At 44.0% G+C, this 21431-nt stretch overlaps 2 protein-coding genes across 2 annotated transcripts in view; both read right to left on the bottom strand.

Annotated features, from left to right (window-relative positions):
• The window catches only part of hivep3b (HIVEP zinc finger 3b), a 34113-nt gene extending 24373 nt beyond the window's left edge, over window positions 1-9740 (bottom strand). The window contains exon 1 of the mRNA XM_084027828.1: window positions 9499-9740. The gene's annotated coding sequence lies outside the window, so the exon portion shown is untranslated. The remainder of the gene's footprint in view (window positions 1-9498) is intronic.
• Window positions 9741-13456: 3716 nt separating this feature from the next.
• serinc2l (serine incorporator 2, like) lies at window positions 13457-20027 on the bottom strand. The gene is made up of 10 exons (XM_084027952.1): window positions 19893-20027; window positions 18974-19135; window positions 18619-18806; window positions 18432-18511; window positions 18136-18273; window positions 17800-17969; window positions 17625-17715; window positions 16231-16381; window positions 15930-16139; window positions 13457-15362 (listed from the first exon to the last, which is right to left on the bottom strand). Exons 1-10 carry the CDS (start codon window positions 19929-19931, stop codon window positions 15224-15226), a joined length of 1368 nt encoding a protein of 455 aa, XP_083884078.1. The 5' UTR covers window positions 19932-20027; the 3' UTR covers window positions 13457-15223.
• Window positions 20028-21431: the final 1404 nt, after the last annotated feature.

The following is a 21431-nucleotide window of genomic DNA, read 5'->3' as shown; positions in this document are numbered from 1 at the left end:
GACCTGGAGGTGACTTTGATAGGAATTTGCCTGTGAATATGATAGAAAAAAAGGATAAAAAATATATGATATATTTCGTTTGCCAAAGTTATAACATTTTGAGGACGGAGCACAATTTTCTTTCAAGCCATTAAAGAAATATGGAATTAATAAAAAAAAATATGCAGTTAATGATTTCCTCTGGGTTAAAATTCCTCTAAATCCCTTCCCAATTGACAGTCTCATCTCTGAAACACTGACTATAACTTCACATTGTAAGTGATATAATGAACATGCCTAGAAGTTAATTCATGTCCTAGAGCGATGAGGGAAACCTGGAAGACATGCTCGGTTAACAGCTGACGTTTTGTGGTCAGCAGCTGTAGAATCAGACAGGTCCAGTTAGTCAGTTTCTTCTGACAGGCACAAACAAAGTATTCCAGGTCTCAGTTTTAAGAAAACAATATTTATAGAAAAGCTGGATCCAAAGGAATTATTGAAATAATTGATTTTCCACTCAACCTTTAATTATTAAGAGTTAATTGGTGGTTTCAATCAAGCTGTTTTATATTAAACATGATGGATCATCTTAAAAAAGACTATTGAACAGAAATACTATACACACTCCCCTGTTCAAAATCATTACTGATGGAATAGCTGCTAGGAGGTCAAATGTCAGGTGAAGAGACGAAGGAATCAAAGAGCTTCAGCAGGTCAGGTAACCGACAGCCGGCAGACTAACAGTATCACTCTGGAAGAATAAAAATGAGTTTATAGCAAATATAACGAGCAGATGAAGCAGTCATAAGCATAAACCCACAAAACTTGAACAAACGGCAAGACGTGCCCTCCAGTGAGAGCGCAAATCTAATAAAGGCCAAGAAAATCTAATCTGTGAACGAGCAAGTAGGATAACTATCATCGCTGCAGCAGTCTGAGTCGAAAGTGAAGAAAACACCGACCAGCCCACCAAAGTTAATCTGAACAGATGCAAAGAAGAGAAGGAGGTACTGTGGAGAGGAAGCTCATCAACACAACAAAATCCCATTAAGCAGGTCTTGGCAGATCCGGGTCCTCTTAGCTAACGATGCTTATTGTGTTCTGGCAAGAAGACCCAACAGGTGTTTGGTTGGAAGAGACCTCATCAGCTGTACGGAGGATGATGGACACTCAGACATCGACATCCTCTCAGGACACAATTCACCCGTCTGGCTACACTGTATCGGATTTCTTGAATTCAGTAGTTCCTATAATATTATACCGATGACAGAAAGTATGTCACTAGATCATTACTAGATGAAGTTAATAAATGTTAAGAGGAACTATATTTAGTGACAGAGAAATATAATCAGTTACTGAAGAGTCTACAGCCATGTTAGCGACTGATATACTTATATTGAGAAAGAGAAGTAAGACCACTTGAATAGCCCTTATTTAAATTATTACATCCTAAACGTTATCAAACTTAGAACTTGATTTTCCGTTTTTCTCAAAGCGTGATCTGAATCTTAACCTCAAAGACACAACACTATTGAGTTTCTGTGGGAGTGTAGCCACACAATGGTTGCTGGTGGGTTTGGCTGCGATGCCAGAGGCACAACTCCTGCCTGGCCCACCACATTGGTCAGGGCCGCCTCTGTTTGGGAACAACAAGTGTCTGTACAAACTTTCATGGCAATCTTCCAAATATAGATATTTTAGTCTGGCTTGAAGTCGTGGCCCCGATGAAAGAAAAAAGAAGGGAAAAAAAGCCTGACATTAGATGGGAATAAATACATCAGTAAATGTCACGCTCAGACTAAAGGCCCGGTCTGGCTTCAGAAGGATAACATTTCCTTTGTACAAGCTTGTTTGATGACACACAGACTAGAGTAGTAAAGATACAACACAGTGCTCACCGTGAAAAACTGCACCGAGGATAATCTGATAACACTGTAGTTACACAGAAGCAATAAACAGCACATTACACAGATTGATGGCCTGAAACACCGATCCTCTCTGCAAAGCAGCAAGCTTCGGAGTTTTAACACTGCAGGTGAACAACAGAAAGAAAGAAAATGTCGCCCTCATTCCGTCCTTGCAGCCTTCCGAATCTCTGATATGTAAATGCTGACAACAACACGACCAAACAAACGACTATGCCCAAATCAAAGAAGGACTGTTGCAGTTTTAGCAACAGGTTCGGCTCGCTGTCACAAGACCGGAAACATCCTCCATCCCACAGGCCGACAAAGAAACATTATGCTTTCACAAAAAAAATAAAAAATAAACATAAGATTTACAATCATGTTACACGGCTCGTCATGAAGACAATTTTTAGATCGTGCAACAGGACTCTTTTATCTTTCTTTTTTTTTTTACGAGGCAAATTGATTTCTCCACTCTACACCCACCGTCTCTCTCCAAAACTCACTAGGGTTTCTCCTGATCTCCCTCTTCAATGTAATTTAGGCACTCCCCCGGTAATGGAAACCCTACTCAGGGGCAGTGAGAGGGAACCCAGCCCTGCTGCTCTACTGTACTCCCAAAGAATCCCGATCAGCTTGTTTCTCAGGCAGCCACATACACACCGCTACAGCTCGGTGTAGCGACAAAGAAAGAGAGAGAGAGGAGAAAAGGGAAGAAGGGGGGGAGTCGAGGGAGCTGAACCCTCTGTCTCCTCGGCTGGTCACATGCTACCAGCCGTGCAGCTCCCGGGCTCCCTATGGGTGCGGATGTCAGAGTGAAATATGGCCCTCACCCTGGGGCCGGAGATGCACCAGAAGCACTATGTGCCCACCCTAGCACCCCCCCCCCCCCCCCCCCCCCCCCACCCACCCCCATATCCTCTTCGCTGGCCCTGAAACCTGTCACTCAGCTGACATCAGGGGTCCTCGGAGGGCGAGCGCAGAGCCATTAAGCATATGAGAGTTGCAGAGTGTTGATGAAAAATCAACGTCTCCAGCGACTAAGCCGGGGTTGCTCCCTTGCACTGTGCTGACAGTGCAGGAAAGGAAGGGAGGGAGGGGGGAGGTGAGTGGGGGACTACCTGGGTGCAAACACTGGGACTGCTGACTGTACGAGGTTGTTGAGGACAAGGAGATTACATAATAGAAATCAGTGTAACACCACCGGCGGAGGAAGAGCTTCCTACAGCGTTCTCTGTCCCTTTCTCTAAAAAACACGCATTTCAAAGGCTTTTTTCTTGGTTATGATGGAAACTCATACAAGATGTATAATAGCCAATTAATTTAATGTTACTGTTATTTGCTCCTAGACCAGTAGCTGGGCAATGCCACAGATCCTGCACAGGATAAGCAGGTAGAGTACAGAAGGTGGATTTATGGATGCAGGACTTAGCTTTAGCTTCATGTCTTTGCCTTCATTCTGCCTCTTGGCTCAGCTTCAGCCACAACTCATCCGTTCTCGCTCCCCCGAAAGGTGTTGAAAACCTCAGCTTTAGCATCCAGCAGCAGAGGATTAAGGTAATAAATGCAGCCCAGTGACGATCAGCACCCGCTTCTTACCCCCCTGTCTGTTTGATTTCTCAATTACGCCGAGGTGAGTCCGTGTCAGCAGCTCTGTGCGACAGAACATCAACATCAGACAAACTGTTTTCTTTACCTCCAATCCATAACTTCGCCCAACAGAGTGATTCACGGCGGGCAGCACCATCACCTGACCATTCATCTCAGAGCGTTAATCCACCACGACAGTTTGACAAATGTGACACGGGATTACTCCAGTCAGGCTGCATCATGGAGCTCGGACTGAGATGATTCACCCGCTCTCGTGCCGTTTGTTTGACTATGGTGGATCATAATGGAGGATTATTAGGGTTTTCAGAGAGACACCTAAATAAGCAAACGTGGGTTTGTCCTTACAAACTTTTTGATGAACATTAAGATCATCTGTGTCTCAGCTGGACCTGAAGGATTTCACTGCATGATCTCAGCAATAACTTTAATAAGTATGTTGCATGCAGTAGTTTTCTGTGCAATTCTGTTGAATTATAGAAGCATGTTTGAACACTAAATGTCTAACTGCTAACACGTCACATTGCACAGAAATGACCTGATCCTTTAGCTGGGCCTTTTTTTGTTTGTATCTGGTCTTTTCTTACTACTTGATGACACATCACCCTGCAACTTGCTGTCTCATTGGATGATGATTCATTTGATTTCATTTGACATGTCAAAAACATCACATTACTTTGTAGAGTTCAGGGCGACAACTTCAATCAGTCTAAAATCCAAAGTTTTCGATTTACTGTAATAAATATGATGAGCATGAGCATCAAATCCTGCCATTTCAACAGCTGAAACCAGAGCTTGTGTAGCATATTTATTCAATTAATCAATTATCAAATTATGATTAATTCTCTGTTGATTGACTGTCGCAGACTTTGACTAATCTGATTCAAAAGATGTGGACCACAGGAAGAAGCACTGCATTCTTTTTGTCTTTTATCTCCTCCAGTCACTTTTTTTAAAGCCTTTAAGTGTCTCTATATGAAAATGTATTATCAAATAAGGACGTTCCCACATGTTTGCTGAATATAATTAGCCACGTGCCATGTTTCTCAGAATCACTTCCCAGTATTTAGAGAAAGAAAATGCCCCCCCCCCCCCCCCCCCCCCCATCTCTTGCAGGATAATAGCAGGCTATGAGAGACCTGCCGTTGCTTTGGCACGGTACGAATGCACCGTAGTGTAGCGAGATAGGTTTGGCAGTGTCAGACTGGAATATGACAGGCACTCTGATTTTGTTGAAGTACAGTGGACGCCTGTGTTCTGTCTTAACCCAGCTAGGAAAGTTGTCTGTAGGAATGCTCATGCAAATATTGACCTTCAATTAGGTGAAACAGATGCCCTCGCTGAGGGGCTGCAATATGGACGCATCAGCAAAACATTGTGCACACAAACAGTCACAGAATATACATAAACATGCGGACACATACCTACACAGTGTACACAAACACATCTTGTGTCAATCGCTTGCAGCGCGCTTGCAGTGCGACATCGAATGGAAGACAACTGTGAAACCCGAAGCCTTTTAAAGGTTCGTTTTCCCCTCAAACAGGATGTCAGCGTCGCAAGAAACCACAACCAAAACGAACAGTTCGGCCCAACGCAGCACACACGGACCAGAAATCTGGTGGCCCTTTTAACGAGTCGGGGAGCAAATGACCTTCCTAAGTGACGACGGTCGACCACACTTGCATAATTAAATGGCATCTGAAGTGAGGTGTTCTTTAGTTGACCTTACCTGACAATTTCAAGGCACAGCTCGCCAAGGGGGACGATGTGGGAAACAGACATGTGTGCCGCTGCACAGCACACATACATACGGACCCATTTTCATATTTTTGTATATAAGATAATGGATCATACAGCAGTGTACGGCCCAGAATATAAAAAAGGAACGTGCCAACACATCTCGTGGCATGAAGACACGGCAGGTATAAGAGCATTCCTCAAAGCCTGAACACTGACAGTACCGGGAGAGAGACGCAAAACACATCTGGATTCTACCCGAAGGCTCTTCCACAGATTTCACAAGGCTTTCACAGAGCGTGGTTGGAGGAGGGGGTCCGGGGGGTTAGTTCGACGGCTTTGCTTCGGTGACAGTGACGTGGCTGGGGAGGATTGTGCTGGAGCGTCGCCCGCTGCCTTGATTTGCTCAGCAGAGCCGTGGCCAGGGTTGGAAGGATTTTCCTCCAAAAGCCCTCTTACCCTCCCGCAGAGAAGAAATCCCCTCCAATCCTAACTCGCAGTTACTGCAGGGATGCCTTACACGCTGAGACAAAGGACTACAGAGGAGGAGGAGAGGAGGCAAACAAGAGGAGGGAAAAGAAACCAGACACAGACCGAAGGAGAGGAGAGGAAAGGAATTGGCTCTGAAGAGAGGAAAATAAAGAAGGAAGCCAGTATCCTAACATAAATATCATTCGAAAAGTTTATCCATTAGCAAAGTATACTTTCTCTCTTCTCCTCCTTCATCCACTCACACACATGTACCACGTCGCCGTGGCACCGGGGGAAGCAACGATGGCCAAGATGTAAGCGAGAATCCCATTCTGGAGGAAGTAAAGCACTTTAGAAGTGTGTGCTGAACGGACACCTGGAGACCGGTTTCTGGGCTGATGCACTGTGTGTGAGGAGGGGTGTGGTCAGAGGGGCGTCGTGGGCCCCGCGGGACACAAAGTGAGAGATTCGGAAGGAGGCAGAGATATCTAGACGTGAAACAGGACACCTCGCCTGCATCGCCGATCAATGAACACTGGGCGTGCGTCTACAGCTCACACCGAATCCCTGCTGGAGAGCTACGTGCTCGGCCTCCTGAGGTTTCATTGCATCATTCAAACATCCAGTAATTGATAAGCCACTCTGTGCGTTATCTCTCTTTTGGGGCAGTCCCAAGCAGCCTCTCCCCTCCAAGCATTACGCAAGCCTTGCCGATGAGATCCTGGCCGAGCCCTTGGCAGACATACCTGTGGTGAGCGGCACAGTAGCTCGCAATCACTGCTGCCACTGTGGACACTTGACACCTGCACAAAAATGCCGTGTGTTGATACGAGAAGAAAACAGACCGTAAACTACGCCGAACAGAACATGTAAATGTAGTCAGGAGTGACATATTACGGCCGCGTGAGAAGTTGGAGTGACGTCGTAAACTCGTGGCCTATTCTGAGGAAGGATTACCCCCTCCACATTCCACTTGGCTACCATATGCGCCGAAGCAGCTAATGATTAACTCATTTACAATGAGGAACCACTCGGCCGTGCGTCCTCTCTGCCGAGCTGCCTGGACCTGATCGTCCACATACGTCGATGCATCACCTGGACCCGCACCAATGGGAGCGCGGCCAGGCGGGCACACTGACAAACTCGTACAGTACGGACTCTTGCTCGCTGGCAAACACGAGGAAACTCTACCTGCATCTGTGGCGAGAGGTTAACTCGAGTCGAGGCCAGACATTGATAGACCTCCGCACACACACACACACAGAAACACACACACTACTGCGAGGCCACAAGACTAAATCTATCCACAGTACATTACAATGCAACTGATTGCATACAATGCAATTATTAGGGTATTTGTGAAGCTGTTAGACTGGCCTTCATTTTGCACTGTGTGTGTTTGTACAACTTTGCATCCAAAGGCTTGTTCCTGGTTCCCTCCAGTCTCCCTGCACTACAGTGGCTCTATTCTTCTTGGGTGCTCCGGAGGACAGAATGAATGACCATCAGCAGGGAAATGAAAAGGTTGTGTCCACCGGGCCACCGGGATTTTACAGCCCTTCGCTGGGTGTGTATTTACTATTCCTGCACGGTGGGGGGGAATGATAACAATGCCATCCTTCTTGCTCGGGCAAAGAAAACAAAACTTCAAACATGCTCACACACGCCATTTAATACTTTGTGCTATCAGTGGAAGCCATCGGTCGTGTATGAAGCCAAACAGACTGCCAGCAAACACGACTGTTCACTTTCTCTATTGGGTCACACCAGCTGTGTAACCCCTAAGAGTTTCACATCAGGGGGGTTTGGACTAAACTGTCACTCTTACTCTCACTCCAGATTATCCCCTGATCCTTTGCTCCATAGCGGCCGTGGTTATCAGGCCTTGTTATCTGCGGGAGGTGTGTCTGAAGGCCCAGGCAGGAACTCCACGAGACCCCCTCGCTGCCGATGGCATCTCGGGCATTCAGAGCAACACGTCGCCACCTGTAAAGCCGACTGCGTGAGCGATGGAGAAGCAGAGATGGTATGCCACATTATGTGAAAGGAGGGATTTGGACACACAAACCTGCCTGACTAACCGACTGGGGTCTTCTGTGATCAGTGCTGAAAACAGTTTTACTTGAATTGTACCTGAACAAACTCACGGTGTAAGTCTACAGCTTAGTTATGAATACCTAAGCTTTTTATGAATGACTAAACTCTATGAACATACAAGCTGTACAGCTACACAGATAATAGCACGCTCACTTCGGCCCTTAAAGAAATACTTCATCTTCACAAGCCGCCTTCTAACATTTCAGCAGAGTCACAATGGTACGAAAACACCAAAGTAAGTCATTTTCCCCCGCGATCAAATGTGTCACAGTGTCAAACCATCTCGGACATCTGCAAGGAGACGGAGCAGCGCTTTCCTCGGGGGCCTGCTGAGCTAGCGCCTTTCTTTAGCCAGCACCACAAGTGGTCTTGATCCAGAGTGGAGCTGTAAGACTGCCACTTTGTGCTGATTCAATAAGAAATCATTGCATATTGGCCTCTCTCCACTCGTCCCCTTCTTCGCCACCGGGGTCTGACACTTCTCTGTATTCCTGTGCTGTAAGTTACAGTACGGAGCATGGGGAAGGACATTGCAGCACTGCTGCTTTTGTTATTGCTACATTCATATATATATATATATATATATATATATATATATATATATATATATATATATATATATATATATATCTCAGCAGCACACAGCCTTTGTGGTCTTCATCTGCAGAGAGAGTAACACACTTCAAGTGCTATACTCACCTCGCTTCCTGCCAAACCAGCATGAGACACACTAAAAGTGCAATGACTTGCCTCGTGTCTTCACCTGATGTCATACCAATATGTTTTATCAATATATCACATACACACATAGTCACAGGCCAGGCCTCTGAAATCAGAGTACTCACAGTTAAGATAGATAGATAGATAGATAGATAGATAGATAGATAGATAGATAGATAGATAGATAGATAGATAGATAGATAGATAGATAGATAGATTTCCTCTTACTCTGTTCGGCATGTAGACACACGGTTTGCGCGGAAACTATTTAGCACAATAAACTTGTCCAACAACAGTGACACAGTCGCCCATTGTGTCTGCACAAATGTCCTCCTACAACACTGTGCAAAGGTGAACACACGCTGTAAACGCGTCCAAATAACAAAGGGATTTAACCAGAGATGGTTACTAGTTCAACAGCTGCCAAAATAAACCTGTTTTTTTTTTTTTTTTTTTTTGGTCAACTCCACTCGTCATCGGCTAGGCGAGCGCAAGAAAGCATGATGTCATCTCCTAAAAATCTGGCAAGTGTTGGTGTGTAGCACGTTACGAATAAGTTCACAGGAAACGATTCGGGAATCTAACATTCGTGCGTAGCCTACGTGTGTGTCCGTCCGAGCTGTTGCGCTCCCCGGCCGGGTCAGTAAGCCGGGGTTACTTGTTTCGGACGAACGCTCGCGCTACGTGATGAAGCGGATATGCTTGCTGTCAGCTGCGCGTGCAGCCGACAACACCGCTGCGCGCGCTCTGCTCTCGCACGCGGCTCATCATCGTCGCCTTTATTTCTACTTCCATCCCATCACATATCACCGTAACACATTACTGCTGAACTTCATGACACGCACCCAGTCTGTGGAGGAAAAACACGGGTGGCAACTTCACGCCGCGTCTCGCTCCTCAACGTGACAACCGCCGCAACACTAGGGGAGAACTCGGTAATAAACCGGCAATAACACATCACGGGGTTAATATTTACCAGCTTGCTACAGTACGGGCCAGAATCCAAAAGTCCGCATTTCCTGGATTGCGATGCCGGATGGAGGTGCTCTCCGCGCCCGCGTTTCCTGGGAGGGAGAGCCGGAGGGGCTCGGGGTGCTCCCCGCTGTTGTGTCAGACCGGACAGCGACGCCACATTCAGCTGATCGCCACAACAAAACAACATCTCGCCCTACGCAAGACACACTCCGCGGCTCCGCACCACCCCGCGCGGCTGGTCCGATGGGCGCCTCCCCCATCTCCGCCTCCACCAGTGGGCCGGCGCGTCGAGCCCGCCTCATGAATATTCACGAGGTGACAGCGGCGGCCATTGGTCGACAGGCGGAGTTCCTAGTTGATACTATTAATTCTAATGAGCCAGGCAACATGCTTTAAAGCAGACTTTTTTTCTTTTTTTTTGGAAAACTGATCGAGGCAATCACACACCCTCTGGTTGACTTCATGTTTCTCTTTGATTCTGCAGCAATATTTCATCCCAACCAATCATAACGCCACTGGCACCCCTTCCTGCTATACCGCAAGAATGAATAGCCAAGCTCGAGAGATGCTGACGTAGCATCACACACAGGGAAAATATAATGGAGGTCAGGATCTGAGGCCACAAATCAATTAACTCCTGGGTGACTGTGAATTATTAAAGGGTCACAGACAGTGTTTTGCAATCTTTTACACACAGCTCTGAGTGAATTTCCTGCTGATCTGATGACCCTGTCCATATGGCCTCCTAATACCGGAAGAGCCAAGAGTGGGGGGCTAGTGATGAGGGTCATATACAGTGAAGGCCATGCTGGCTGTGGCTGTTGCATGCATCGGTATGTTTGGGATCAAATGGTTCTCTGAAGGCCAGTGGGCTTCATAGCTCACAGGTGGTGGTGGCCGGCAGCGCTCCTCATCTTCTGACCCGAGTCACATCATCACTTTCACGGCACACAGGTAGTCAATGGCTGCTTTGTAATACAAGTCATATGAGGTCAATAACGTCTCGTGGAAAAGACATGGTGTGGAATAAGAAACATTTTGTCCCTCTCCGCATGCGAGCGTACAGTTAGGCCCACTCTTTTCAGTCTCGTATTTTCAGAGCTGTCTGTGCATCTGCATCCAGCACGCCAAGTCTTTGTTCCGGGTGTCGAGAAGAGCTCCGCAGCGAAGAGAGAGGGGAAGGTAGGAAGAGGAGAGGTGGATGGGAGGGAGGGAGGGAAGGTGAGGGGGGGGTGAGAGGAGAGGAGAGTAAAGAAGACAGTGGGAGGATGTGAGAGACGGAGCGGGAGATGGTGGAAGAGGTGCAGGGACACGCTGTGGTGTGAGCGCTCCGTGCTGCTACAATATGACTCTGACAGGCTTATGTAACCAGACTGGCCTGGCATTTGGCTCACAGCAGACGCCGACTGCACTGACTGTTATATAACTGCATTAGCTGCTCCTCTGAGCTGGGGGAGAGAGAGCATGCGCACAGGAGAGCCCTGCACACACGTTAACACACTGACACTTCCAGACTTCCAGCTTAGTCACTGCATTGCACTACGGGCCGGCGTGAGAGAACAGAAGTCATCGGAAACAAAAGTGAGGAAAAAAACAATGAAAGTCTAGCAGATGTTTGGCGATTTGTTGCAAAAAAAAAACCCCAGATCTATTACTCGCTGGAGAGGGCAGGCGTCAGCATCTTCGCTTCCCTTCAGCCAGCAACAAGTTTGGAAGAAGCCTAATTTGGGGTTAATGTTGGGTAAATGTTTCCAGTGCACATGCAGTATGCCAGCAGGTCTCAAAACTCAATTAGCTCCCCTGCATGCAGCACATAATTTAATGGACCTGGAAGCCACTCTTAAAACCCAATTACACCTCAGACAGGCATTTCCAGTCATTCTGTCAAAGAGGTGGTCAGGGATGCAACAGCCCTCGATGCTTATCCGAACCAACACCAGGGACGGCTGCACTATTCAAAATGCGTCGATGGTAATATTTAACACTGGAAACAAAGCTGAAACGGCGTGATGATCCGTCTGTTTTCGCTGTAGAGAATGACCTTATTCTTGACAAGTGAATGCAAAATGCAGCTAAACACTGACATTTCCAGACTAATGTGGTGGGGGGAAGCAGAGTGAAGATTAAGGTCAGGGATAACACTGCAAGTGATAACCATTGTTTCTGTCAATCTGCAATTAAAAATCCCAGGATGCCTCACCAGGCATGGCTGCAGAGCTACACTAAGTGGTTCATAATCAGCACATTACAGCCTCTGATCTCTTATTACAGCAACAAATTGCATCTGACTCTAGCAGAGGAAATGAAGGTGGGATTTATGACACTACAGCCAAGGGCCAAAGATGGAGAGTGTCTTAAATCTGTTTCATATTTGTACACCTGATGATAACAGGGGGAATAAAAGTGTGATTTATGACACTCAGCTAATTTGTTCTCCGATGCCGTTGGCTGTGTTAAGAGGCTGTTAAATTTCAGATGGGACAAATGGAAGAGTAGTGCAAATAATTCTTTAGTCTCATGAAACTCGGTCTAAAGCTTTTAAACTGTAAACGCATTAATCACCGACAAAGAAATAAAAGGAAAAAAATGAGACTGTGTTACGACTGGCCAGAGCAACAAACCTGCAACAATGCAGATCAAAACACCAGAGATTTGATGGAGTTGCTGCCCCGTGTGAAGACGATGATGGCACAAGACTGGACAGACCCTCTCCGTGCATCTGACCCACGAGGTGAAGCCACGTGTCAGGCCAGTGTGCAGTGCACCGCTACATAGAGACAAGACAGGGCTTCCACTCTGCCATACATTCATGCAATGTGCAGCGTCCCCAACACGTTCTCACTCCCATCTCAAATACAGATGCATCGGAGTCAGTTGAAAACTTAATGCACACAAAAAAGCTCTGGTTTTTGCACATTTTGCATCAGTTGTTTTCCCTCTAACAATAAAGCAAATACAATCTCACAGTTGTTTCTTAACGTTTACAGTTGCATGTTGCTTTCCTCCCTGCAGTTGTCGAGAAAAAATCTTTGTTTCCACCACGACATGCAAGGGGGAAATGAGAATGAATTCTCACAACTAAACTGTGATACAATCCAACAGCTCAAGATTGTCCTGGATAGGCTGAGCGAGGGGTGGCGTTGTGGGAGGGTGGAAGTCAACAGGAGGCGGTGTGTCCTGAACAGTTCCAGACAGTGCCAACTGGTTAGAGTGACTGCAGCGGCCAAAACCAACAGGCCCCCGTCTGCCAGCCCAGGCCAGAAGGATATTTCACAGCAGAGGCTGCGAGCGCTGGCACACACTGCTGGCTCTCTGTACCAGAACAGGGGACACATCAGACGCATTTACTGCTGCAGATTACAGTCAGGCCAAAATCTGGTCAGAGCTATGATTATTATTGGATTTACACGTCTTTCAATAGCTAACAGGTAGAGAAGACACCCAGTTAAGGGTCAAGACATCAGTGGTTGATGTGTGTTTGTGTGTGTGAGAAAACAAAAAGAGAGAAACACAGCAGGGGACACGTCTAGCAGTGAAAGGCCAGTATAGTAGGGCAGTTAAACAAATGTGTTGAGCATATGGTGTGCTTGTTTTGGACCGTTATCTTATGTGATATGCATCTATACTTCACCCAGAGTATACAGCATGCTGGATGTGTCAGTCAGCCCCTCCTCTGGTACCTCATGACCTAAATCTGTGGGGTGATATACAGAAACGAAAAGTGCTATCACACTATCTGCAGCCTGGTGACACATTAGAGATAGGGAGATGTTATGCACAATCAATAACATCCCCGGGGCTCCTAAACGTCAACATATTAGTCACCTTACCGGTGATTATTAGCCCAGTAAATCATTGGTAAGCAAAAATGTTGTCGTTTTTACGCTCCATCTTCCAAGCTTGCCGGTAATTTAACTCAATCCATTCAACAATTTTCATGGGACAATTGAAATACAGAATGTGAGTGATTTCCATATTTATTAAAAAGTGTTTATACATTAATTACAATGTTAATTCATGTCATAGGCCTATGCCTTATTGGCATGCAATGACTGTCTCACCACAACGTAAGGTAAGGCGTAATGAGCACACTTCAGCATTAGTGTTAAATTCTTTTTGAAACGCAGGACTACAATAAGGCACTTAATATTCTTTTGAATTCTTACATGTTATGATCCAACACTGTCGATTCTGCCTAAATAACATCCTCTGCAGGGCAATTATGGTGAAATGTACAATACAACTGACATGTTTGCTTTAAGAAAATGAAAAAAAAAAAAAAAAACACTTTTGTTGTTCACAATACTGAGTATTCAGCCAAATCTGATTGAAAATCATCTGAAAATCTGATTCATATGCAATGGAAAAAAGAACAAAACATAGACCAATTATAATATTTTCAGCATTGTACCAAAAACATTCACAAGTATAAAAACCAGTTTTGGACAAAACTCCCACAGTCTCCATGCCGAAGTGTCCTTGGAGTAAGATACTGAAGATACATCAGTGTATGAATGTGTGTGAGAACGGGTAAAAGAGATTGAATGCCATATAAATGCAGGTCCATTTACCATTTACCAAATCATTATCATCTTATATTTACTTATTCCATTGAAATTTAAATTGAGGTAATTGCTATATAATGCATAAAATAATTGCACCACCATCACAACCATCAACATACTGTGAAAGTCAATATCATTTAACAGCAATTTATCATTCATATCTGAAATGCGACATTGTTTTTTTGTTTTTTTTACACTGCAACAATTAAAAATTCCCTTTTTTCTCCAGTTAACACGCTCTGCAACATTCTGGACATAATGGCATGTGTGAGCGCAGGCGTTGTGGAGTTCACGCCTGAACCGTACCACTGCACATTGCATGATGCTTGACTGCTATGGATCAATACATGTCTCCCTGCTGCAAACAGACGGCTTTACAGGTACAGACTGTTGCCCGTGGCTGTCCAGGGCCAAACACAGCAAGACATGGAAAGGTGTAGAACCAGAGATAAATCATCCTATTTTGGAGTAGACGAGGAAGAAGTGGATATTCGACCGACGGCCTATTAGGACTCCCTGGCTCAAGGTGTAATGACGTGTTTGTATGCAGCCCAGCAGCAAAAGGGAAGCCCTGTTAGGATCTGCAGGGCGTGTCATATTAGTGTTATCTAACGCTCACACTCGACTCACTCTGGGGCTCCTGAGGAGGGTTCTCCTAGGCGCCTCCAGTGCTAAAAGAGTCCTGCTAATCAGGGACTCCAGATCTGGCCAATCAGAGAAGTCAGATCTTACAGGCCCTTAAAAGGGAATCTCTTAGTGAAATGTTTGAGGTATCGAGAAAGTGCTTTGTTGAGTCTTTGTGATAAATCAGACTACATTGGGAGGAAGGTAGGGAGTTGCTTATGATGGCGAGTCACTGACAAAGAAATAAACAGAACAAATAACTTATTGTAGCCAAATACCATCATCAAACAGGCCAGCTAAAAAATATCCACTTAGGCTTTGAAACCTGTACTGATTAACACACTAAATAATCAATAATTGTACCGAGAGAAGTAAAACAACACAAGCACAATAATAGAAGAGGCAATTCATTGAAAAAAGAAATAAAAAGAAATAAAATACATTCCCTTCATAGCATCCTTCCCATTTCCTTCATAGCATCCTACATAAAGCCTCGTACACTAGGCGAGAAACAAAACGAGCAAATACAGCTAAAACTCAGTTGAAGTCCCTGTCAGGGAAGATGAGAGGGGCCACGAGGGTCCACAGGTAGAGTCCGAGGCCCAGCCAGCTGGAGCCCATCTTCCCCCACACAGCTGGCATATTGCTCTGCATGGCCATGGTGGTGGTGTCTGGTCTGAGGGGGGACACAGAGGGAGAGGTACAATTTAGAAAAACCATATCAACATATCACATGGGCTGAAATTTGCGTACTGATATTTTTCCCCACATATAATATGGCACAGGATTGATTAGAAAGTGTGGAGGAGGAAAAATATATTCAAGTTGTGTTCAAGGAATGGATAACTTTCAGGTAAACATATGCCCTCTGGTGGCCATGATGGAGGCAATGATTGTGAACTTCTGAAAAATACAGATTTCAAAATGTTTAGGCATTTCAGAAGCATCAACGTGTACATTCTTTCCCGCTTTTGTCTCAAAACGTATCATTTTGTCACTGACATATGTAAGCAATCATGCTGTCGGTCTGGATAATAAAATAACTTATTGGTATTGGTACGCTCCATGCCAGGATCCTGGAACTTGCCGAACGAAATGGAATGCAGTTGTTTTTTTAATCATATCAAATAAACCTGTGCCTTTTCTGCTACAACGTGCCAAAATGTCTGATGTGTAAAGGCCTTTTCTCTATGCTTCGGGCCCTTAATGTTACATGTTTAATCTGTATGCGAGAGATACTTACTGGTACCAGTTAGTGAGAGTCATCATGATGTACAGAGAGGCCAAACAGAGGTGGAAGTGGAAAATGGAGTAGCTGTAACTGACTTTCTCCTCCTCGTTGTCCACGGCCCTGCGTATGCCGTCCTCTCCTACCACACCCTCTCCACCTGAGCCTCCGCCCTCCTCTGTCCGCATCAACTTGTTAACCTGAGTGTTACTGGATGAACGGATACTGGGGAAAAGACAGAGAGTCAGTATTACAAAAAAGATAAATAATACATATAATTGAATACATAATAATTTGTGATGGCTTTAAAACCTACCTGGCATAGAGAGTGCAGAAGATGAAGATGATCAAACCAACAACGCCCTGAGCATCCCACCACTGCACCTGTTCTGACGTGCCGTCACCAGGTACTGCAGTGGTGTTGCTGCTTGACACTAGACTCAACAGGCTGGGGTTACACTTCCGATCTAAAATGTCAGGGCACACAGACATTAGACAATTTATTATACTATAATATCTTATGAAAAATATATAATTACACAGTAAGCCTGTGTACACTCTACATTATCTTGTATCAATACTGAATTGATTTGAGAATGTTTTAATTAAAATGCAATCAACTTAAATGTTGACACTGAAGATGCTGCAAACATATTAGAAGGAAGGAAATATACATGTGGAAATGTCACTGAAATAAATGTGAAAATGCAGTTTTTCTCAAAACAGGAAGGCATCCATACTAGTTGTGTTTTCTTAAATGTCGCTGTTAATAATGACAATGACGGTGCATGTATATGCTGCAGTCAGTAGCTCTCATGCATTTTGTGACATTTCTGTCTTCAATTGTGTTTTTTTCCCTTTTGGTCTCTGTGTTTATATCACGGTGCTTGGTATTCAAACATAGTCAAAGTTGATGGACAATGTTTCCCTGATGTCGAATTGTTTTTGTTATGATGCCGGCCATGTTATCTGCACAGAGAATTGTTTTTGTTGCTGCTGTTTACATTTGTTCTGATGCAGTCCAACAAATGCACTACAGGAATGCACTACTGTTTTTGTGTTGTTTGTCGTGTGTTTTTATTGTGTAGCAAACATGCTACAACTGCATTTCGTTGTGCATCCCTGTGTTGCACAATAACGATAAATGATCCTTGAATCCTTGAAACAGCAAAACAATAGAAAGTTTTGTGCCATTTTATTTTCCTGTTGTACACTAACCGTTTTTCATTGGACAGCTTTGCGAATGAAAAGAAGCAGCTGTTGCCTATGATATCTAGCAAAAGCAAAAGTGTGTACAGTGTAACAACATTGGTGAAGCACGAAAGAGATAGTTCTCCGGAATGACGAGGATTAATATAATTTCTCTAATCCAATTATTTTTGGGTTATAGAGATGCATTTGCAGTATTGTGTGTAAATGGATCTCGAATGCCTAGAACTCAATAAAACTAACCCTACAGTCACCACCAGCGTGCCCATTCACTTGGGAAAGCGGACCACACAACATGACACAAGGAAGGCGTGCTAACTATTAGCAAAATAGCAGCTTTGTTCCGATAGCATGTCATAGAAAACTCACCAGTATGATCATAATGCTGCAGCAGACAATCAGCAAATTTGACAGAAAACAGTGAGAATAATCACAACTAAACGAGAACCAAAAGCTACAGAAAAGAGGCAAAACTGTGGACTAAGACAATGGCAGACTCACTTGGATTGTTGGTCATTGCAGACCAAGTGACATACATGGTGTAGAGGGAGATGAGGGAAGCCTGGAGCAAACCGGAGTGTGGCTGAGCTTCCTGATACAAACAGAGCAAACCTACAGCAAATGTGGTTTCAAATATATCTGCATTAGTATGGCTTTAGACTGGTCCACACTCTACCTGTATCTTTGGCAGGATGGAGACTATGGAGATGATGATGCAGAAGATGAGGTTGAGGCTGATGAAGACCTTGTGTTCTGTGCAGTCATCTGGCTGTGTGTAGTAAATGTAGAAAAGCACCACAGCGGTGATAGCCAGTGCATAATAGAGGAAGGTGAACGAAAGTAGACCTGGAAATGACATGGACATACATTAACATGAAATGCTTAAAACCACAGATGTAATATCGTGCTACTGACTTGGCCGGGAGAGCTATGAAAAAATTATGTCATTTGTAATTTGGCAAATATGTAGCATTAAAATGCAAATAACATCTCTTTCAAGTGAATGCTGTACCTGCAAACCAGCATTTGTTACCACTATCTTCAGCATTTCCGACCCACACCTTGTTCCAGGAGTGGGCAAAGTCAATGAGAAGAACAAGTTGGATGAGAATGAAGAGGAAGGATCCTATTAGTCCGAAGTAAAACCACACTGTAGAGTAAAAAGAAAACACAGCTGATACAGTTTCCTAAACAGTTGATGAGAAACAGATATATTTTACCGTTTCATAAGTCACTCATATAACAAAGTCAATGTCTGCTGAATATACAGTATTTTACTGTATGTAACAGAACAGAGTATGTTAGTACCAGTATGAAATGTTCCATCAGGGATGAAAAAAGCTCCCACTGTTATCCCAACCAGGATCAGAAATTTAAAGAACCAGAACCTGTAAAATAAACGGGTACAAACCCAACATCAGCACAAGAGACGGAGTGATTCTAGCACACCCCCCCTCAACACCCAAATCCCCTAAGTCCATAAGCAAGCACCTACCCGTTCTGAATCGCTGCACGTGGGTCTTTGCTGCTACGGACACGAATCATGATGGCGGCGAACAAAAAGAAGAAGCAGGTCATGGCGAAACACATGCGGTACACAGACTTGTAGCCCACAATGACATCACAGTTAACATGGTTTTCAAAGCCAGGTATAGTACTTCCTCCTTGGCAAAATCCTGGGATCTACAAAACAACAGAAGGCCAGAAGAGAATGCATTAAAGCGTCAGTACTTGAGAATATGCAACATTTCTTGACAGCGATTTAGCTGCAGTAACAGCATCTAGCAAACAAATGCAAGACAACACCAAACACTGTTATGCAATTGCATTAAGAGGAACAGTGATCTCACTTTACGGAGTTGTGTCTCCATGCCGGGAAGGATCATGATGACGGACACAAAGGTACCCAGCAGCAAAAAGAAGGAGAAAACCAGCCGTGTGATGGTGGAGTTATTGGAGGAGGGACAGCAGCCACACAGAAGGCATGGTGCTGAGCCACACAGACAAGAGGCCTGTGAGTGATGGAGGGCAAAGGAGTGGCAGGGAAAACAAATACAGAGTTAAAACTAGATTTTACACTTCATTGTCCCCTAGGAGAAATTCATTTTCACAGCACTGTATCCATCCATAGCCATACACACCACAGAAACACTACATACGCAAAACACACAGCAACCAAACGATCACAAATAACTATACAACAGTAATAAACTGTCAAATTAATGTATGCGACCGTTTTGGCATAAATAACGTTAAGTTTTGTTCCAATACATGGCTGCGAATTGATTTAACGTGAAAGTGAATTTCCCATGATGCATCCAAGACAGGCAGCACCCACACACGTTACTCATAATGATAATAATAATAATAATAATACATCGGTGTTATAAAGCCCCTTTCCACCTGCTGAATCCTCATCATCACTAGCTTAAGCTAGCTACTAGAAGGCTAAATGTTTATAACGTTAGTGCAAGTGGCCTGTTCCGACAGTTCCTGAATCATTATTTGCTGATTCACTGTCTCGCGAAGCCAACTCCCTTTACAAGTACGTTAACGTTATATGTCCAGTACAGCTAGTATTTGACATAACAACTTCACTTAGAGTAAACGCGTTTAAGGTTGACTGTTACGTCACCATACGTTGCTTATTTTGCTAGCCTTAGTTTAGCGTTAGCTCGCCTAACGTTAAGACGAGTATGAACGGACGTTTAAGCCTTCCGTTTTGCATTTAAGATAGGCCTACTATTCCAATGGAAATGAGATACTTACACAGCTGGCTAACGAGCACAGTGCCAGACAAGCCCCCATTTTGACATTAAACTCCGGGAATTAACGTTGTCGTAGTAGCTGTTCGCTCTCCTGTAATATCCTGTGAACTCTTCTCGCTTGCTCGGAACATATACACAAACAAACAGTCGGAAGTTGCTCGACTGTATTTCAAAATAAAAGCATTCACGATTTTAATTTATTATTATAAAGAAAATGACCCTCTTTCCAGAGATGTGAGGACGAAAAAAATAAAATGACGCAACATTTTCAGGAATGACATCACGGTGGAAAACAGGTCAGAAAATGTGAGGACTTTGAAACCAACCATCTGTCATCTTGCTCAGCATCCCAGGAGCTGTCTTTTTTTTAAACATGGGTACCAAGAGAGAGCCTGTCAGGTGCGGACGGAAGCCTCTTCAAAGCCCCTGCTGTTAGTAATGCACCAGCACAGCAGGGTGCCAACTGTGATTTGGTTATTAATAGACTAGAATATATATCCTGGAACAATGAACATGCCAGTGCCAGACACTCAGTTAATTCTCTAGTAAGTATGAGTATGGAGAGTATAGACTGAGTCAAATTAATCAGCTATTTCTATTACCGAACAATAAATGAAGAAAAACAAATGCATATATTTTATCAAGTTTATTGTTGAAAATAGACAAAAACATACAGCCATAAAACAAAAAGTGACTGTACAACAAAGCATGGGTGTGATTAACACAAGTGCATTTTGCTATTCAGATTATTGTATTGAGTATACGTGGACCATTGTTTTGTCTATGAAATCCACACAGCTGAATGGTCCTTGAAACAAAAAGTATATCAAGACCTTCCTCTTCTTTGCTGCTCCCCAAGTCCTGCCTATAAGAAATTCTTTATATCCTGCAGCTAAAGAAGTATGACTTGTTATAAACGTTTTAGAATACTAGTAATTACAATAGTAAAACACCTGTCATTGTAACATACATTTAACTTTTAAAAACATTTAAAGTGATCAATATCTATGTGTAATACAAACATACAGTCATTAGGCATTTTTTTTTTTTGCCCGGTTAATTCCTATATCCAACACTAGGTGGTAGTATTGAACCATTTTACATCACTCACCAATGACCCATTCAATTTTATGACCTCCTATATTAACATTTCAACAGATTAATCAACTGTCAAGATGAGTTTTTTGGTTAATTTCAAAGCCAGTCCTTATATACAGACCTCACGCACCAGTTTGAGACATGAGACAGAGAGAAAAGCAGATACAGGGAACAACAGAAGTCAAAAAGAATCTGTCCTAACACTAGAGCTGTTTATAACTTACTCTCACCACTAGATGGCATTTTGATTCCACAGAAGCATGCTGAGTAGGAGGCAGTTAAATTAATGTAAGATCCTTTGCAATGTCAAGGCTCTGTCATTCTCAAGTATTTATTGATTTGGATGAATGAAGACAGGTTTGTTGTTTGCACGACTGTGATTAATATTTGAAGAATGTCTGTGAAATGATCCAATTAATTTGGTTGAAAGCTAGATTAATTG

The sequence above is a fragment of the Eutrigla gurnardus genome, assembly GCF_963514095.1.
Source record: "Eutrigla gurnardus genome assembly, chromosome: 14".
Taxonomy (NCBI): domain Eukaryota; kingdom Metazoa; phylum Chordata; class Actinopteri; order Perciformes; family Triglidae; genus Eutrigla; species Eutrigla gurnardus.
The sequence above is the reverse complement of the archived record's forward strand: the minus strand, read 5'-3'. Positions and strand labels throughout refer to the sequence as shown.

Excerpts from the sequence above, each read along its gene's own strand:
- serinc2l (XM_084027952.1), bottom strand. The coding sequence starts at position 19,931 with ATGGGGGCTTGTCTGGCACTGTGCTCGTTAGCCAGCTGT. Across the intron at positions 17,970-18,135 it reads TAACAAATGCTGGTTTGCAG|GTCTACTTTCGTTCACCTTC; the intron begins GTACAGCATTCA and ends TGTCATTTCCAG. Across the intron at positions 16,140-16,230 it reads TTCTGCACTCTCTATGCCAG|TATCCGTTCATCCAGTAACA; the intron begins GTAGGTTTTAAA and ends TCTTTTCCCCAG.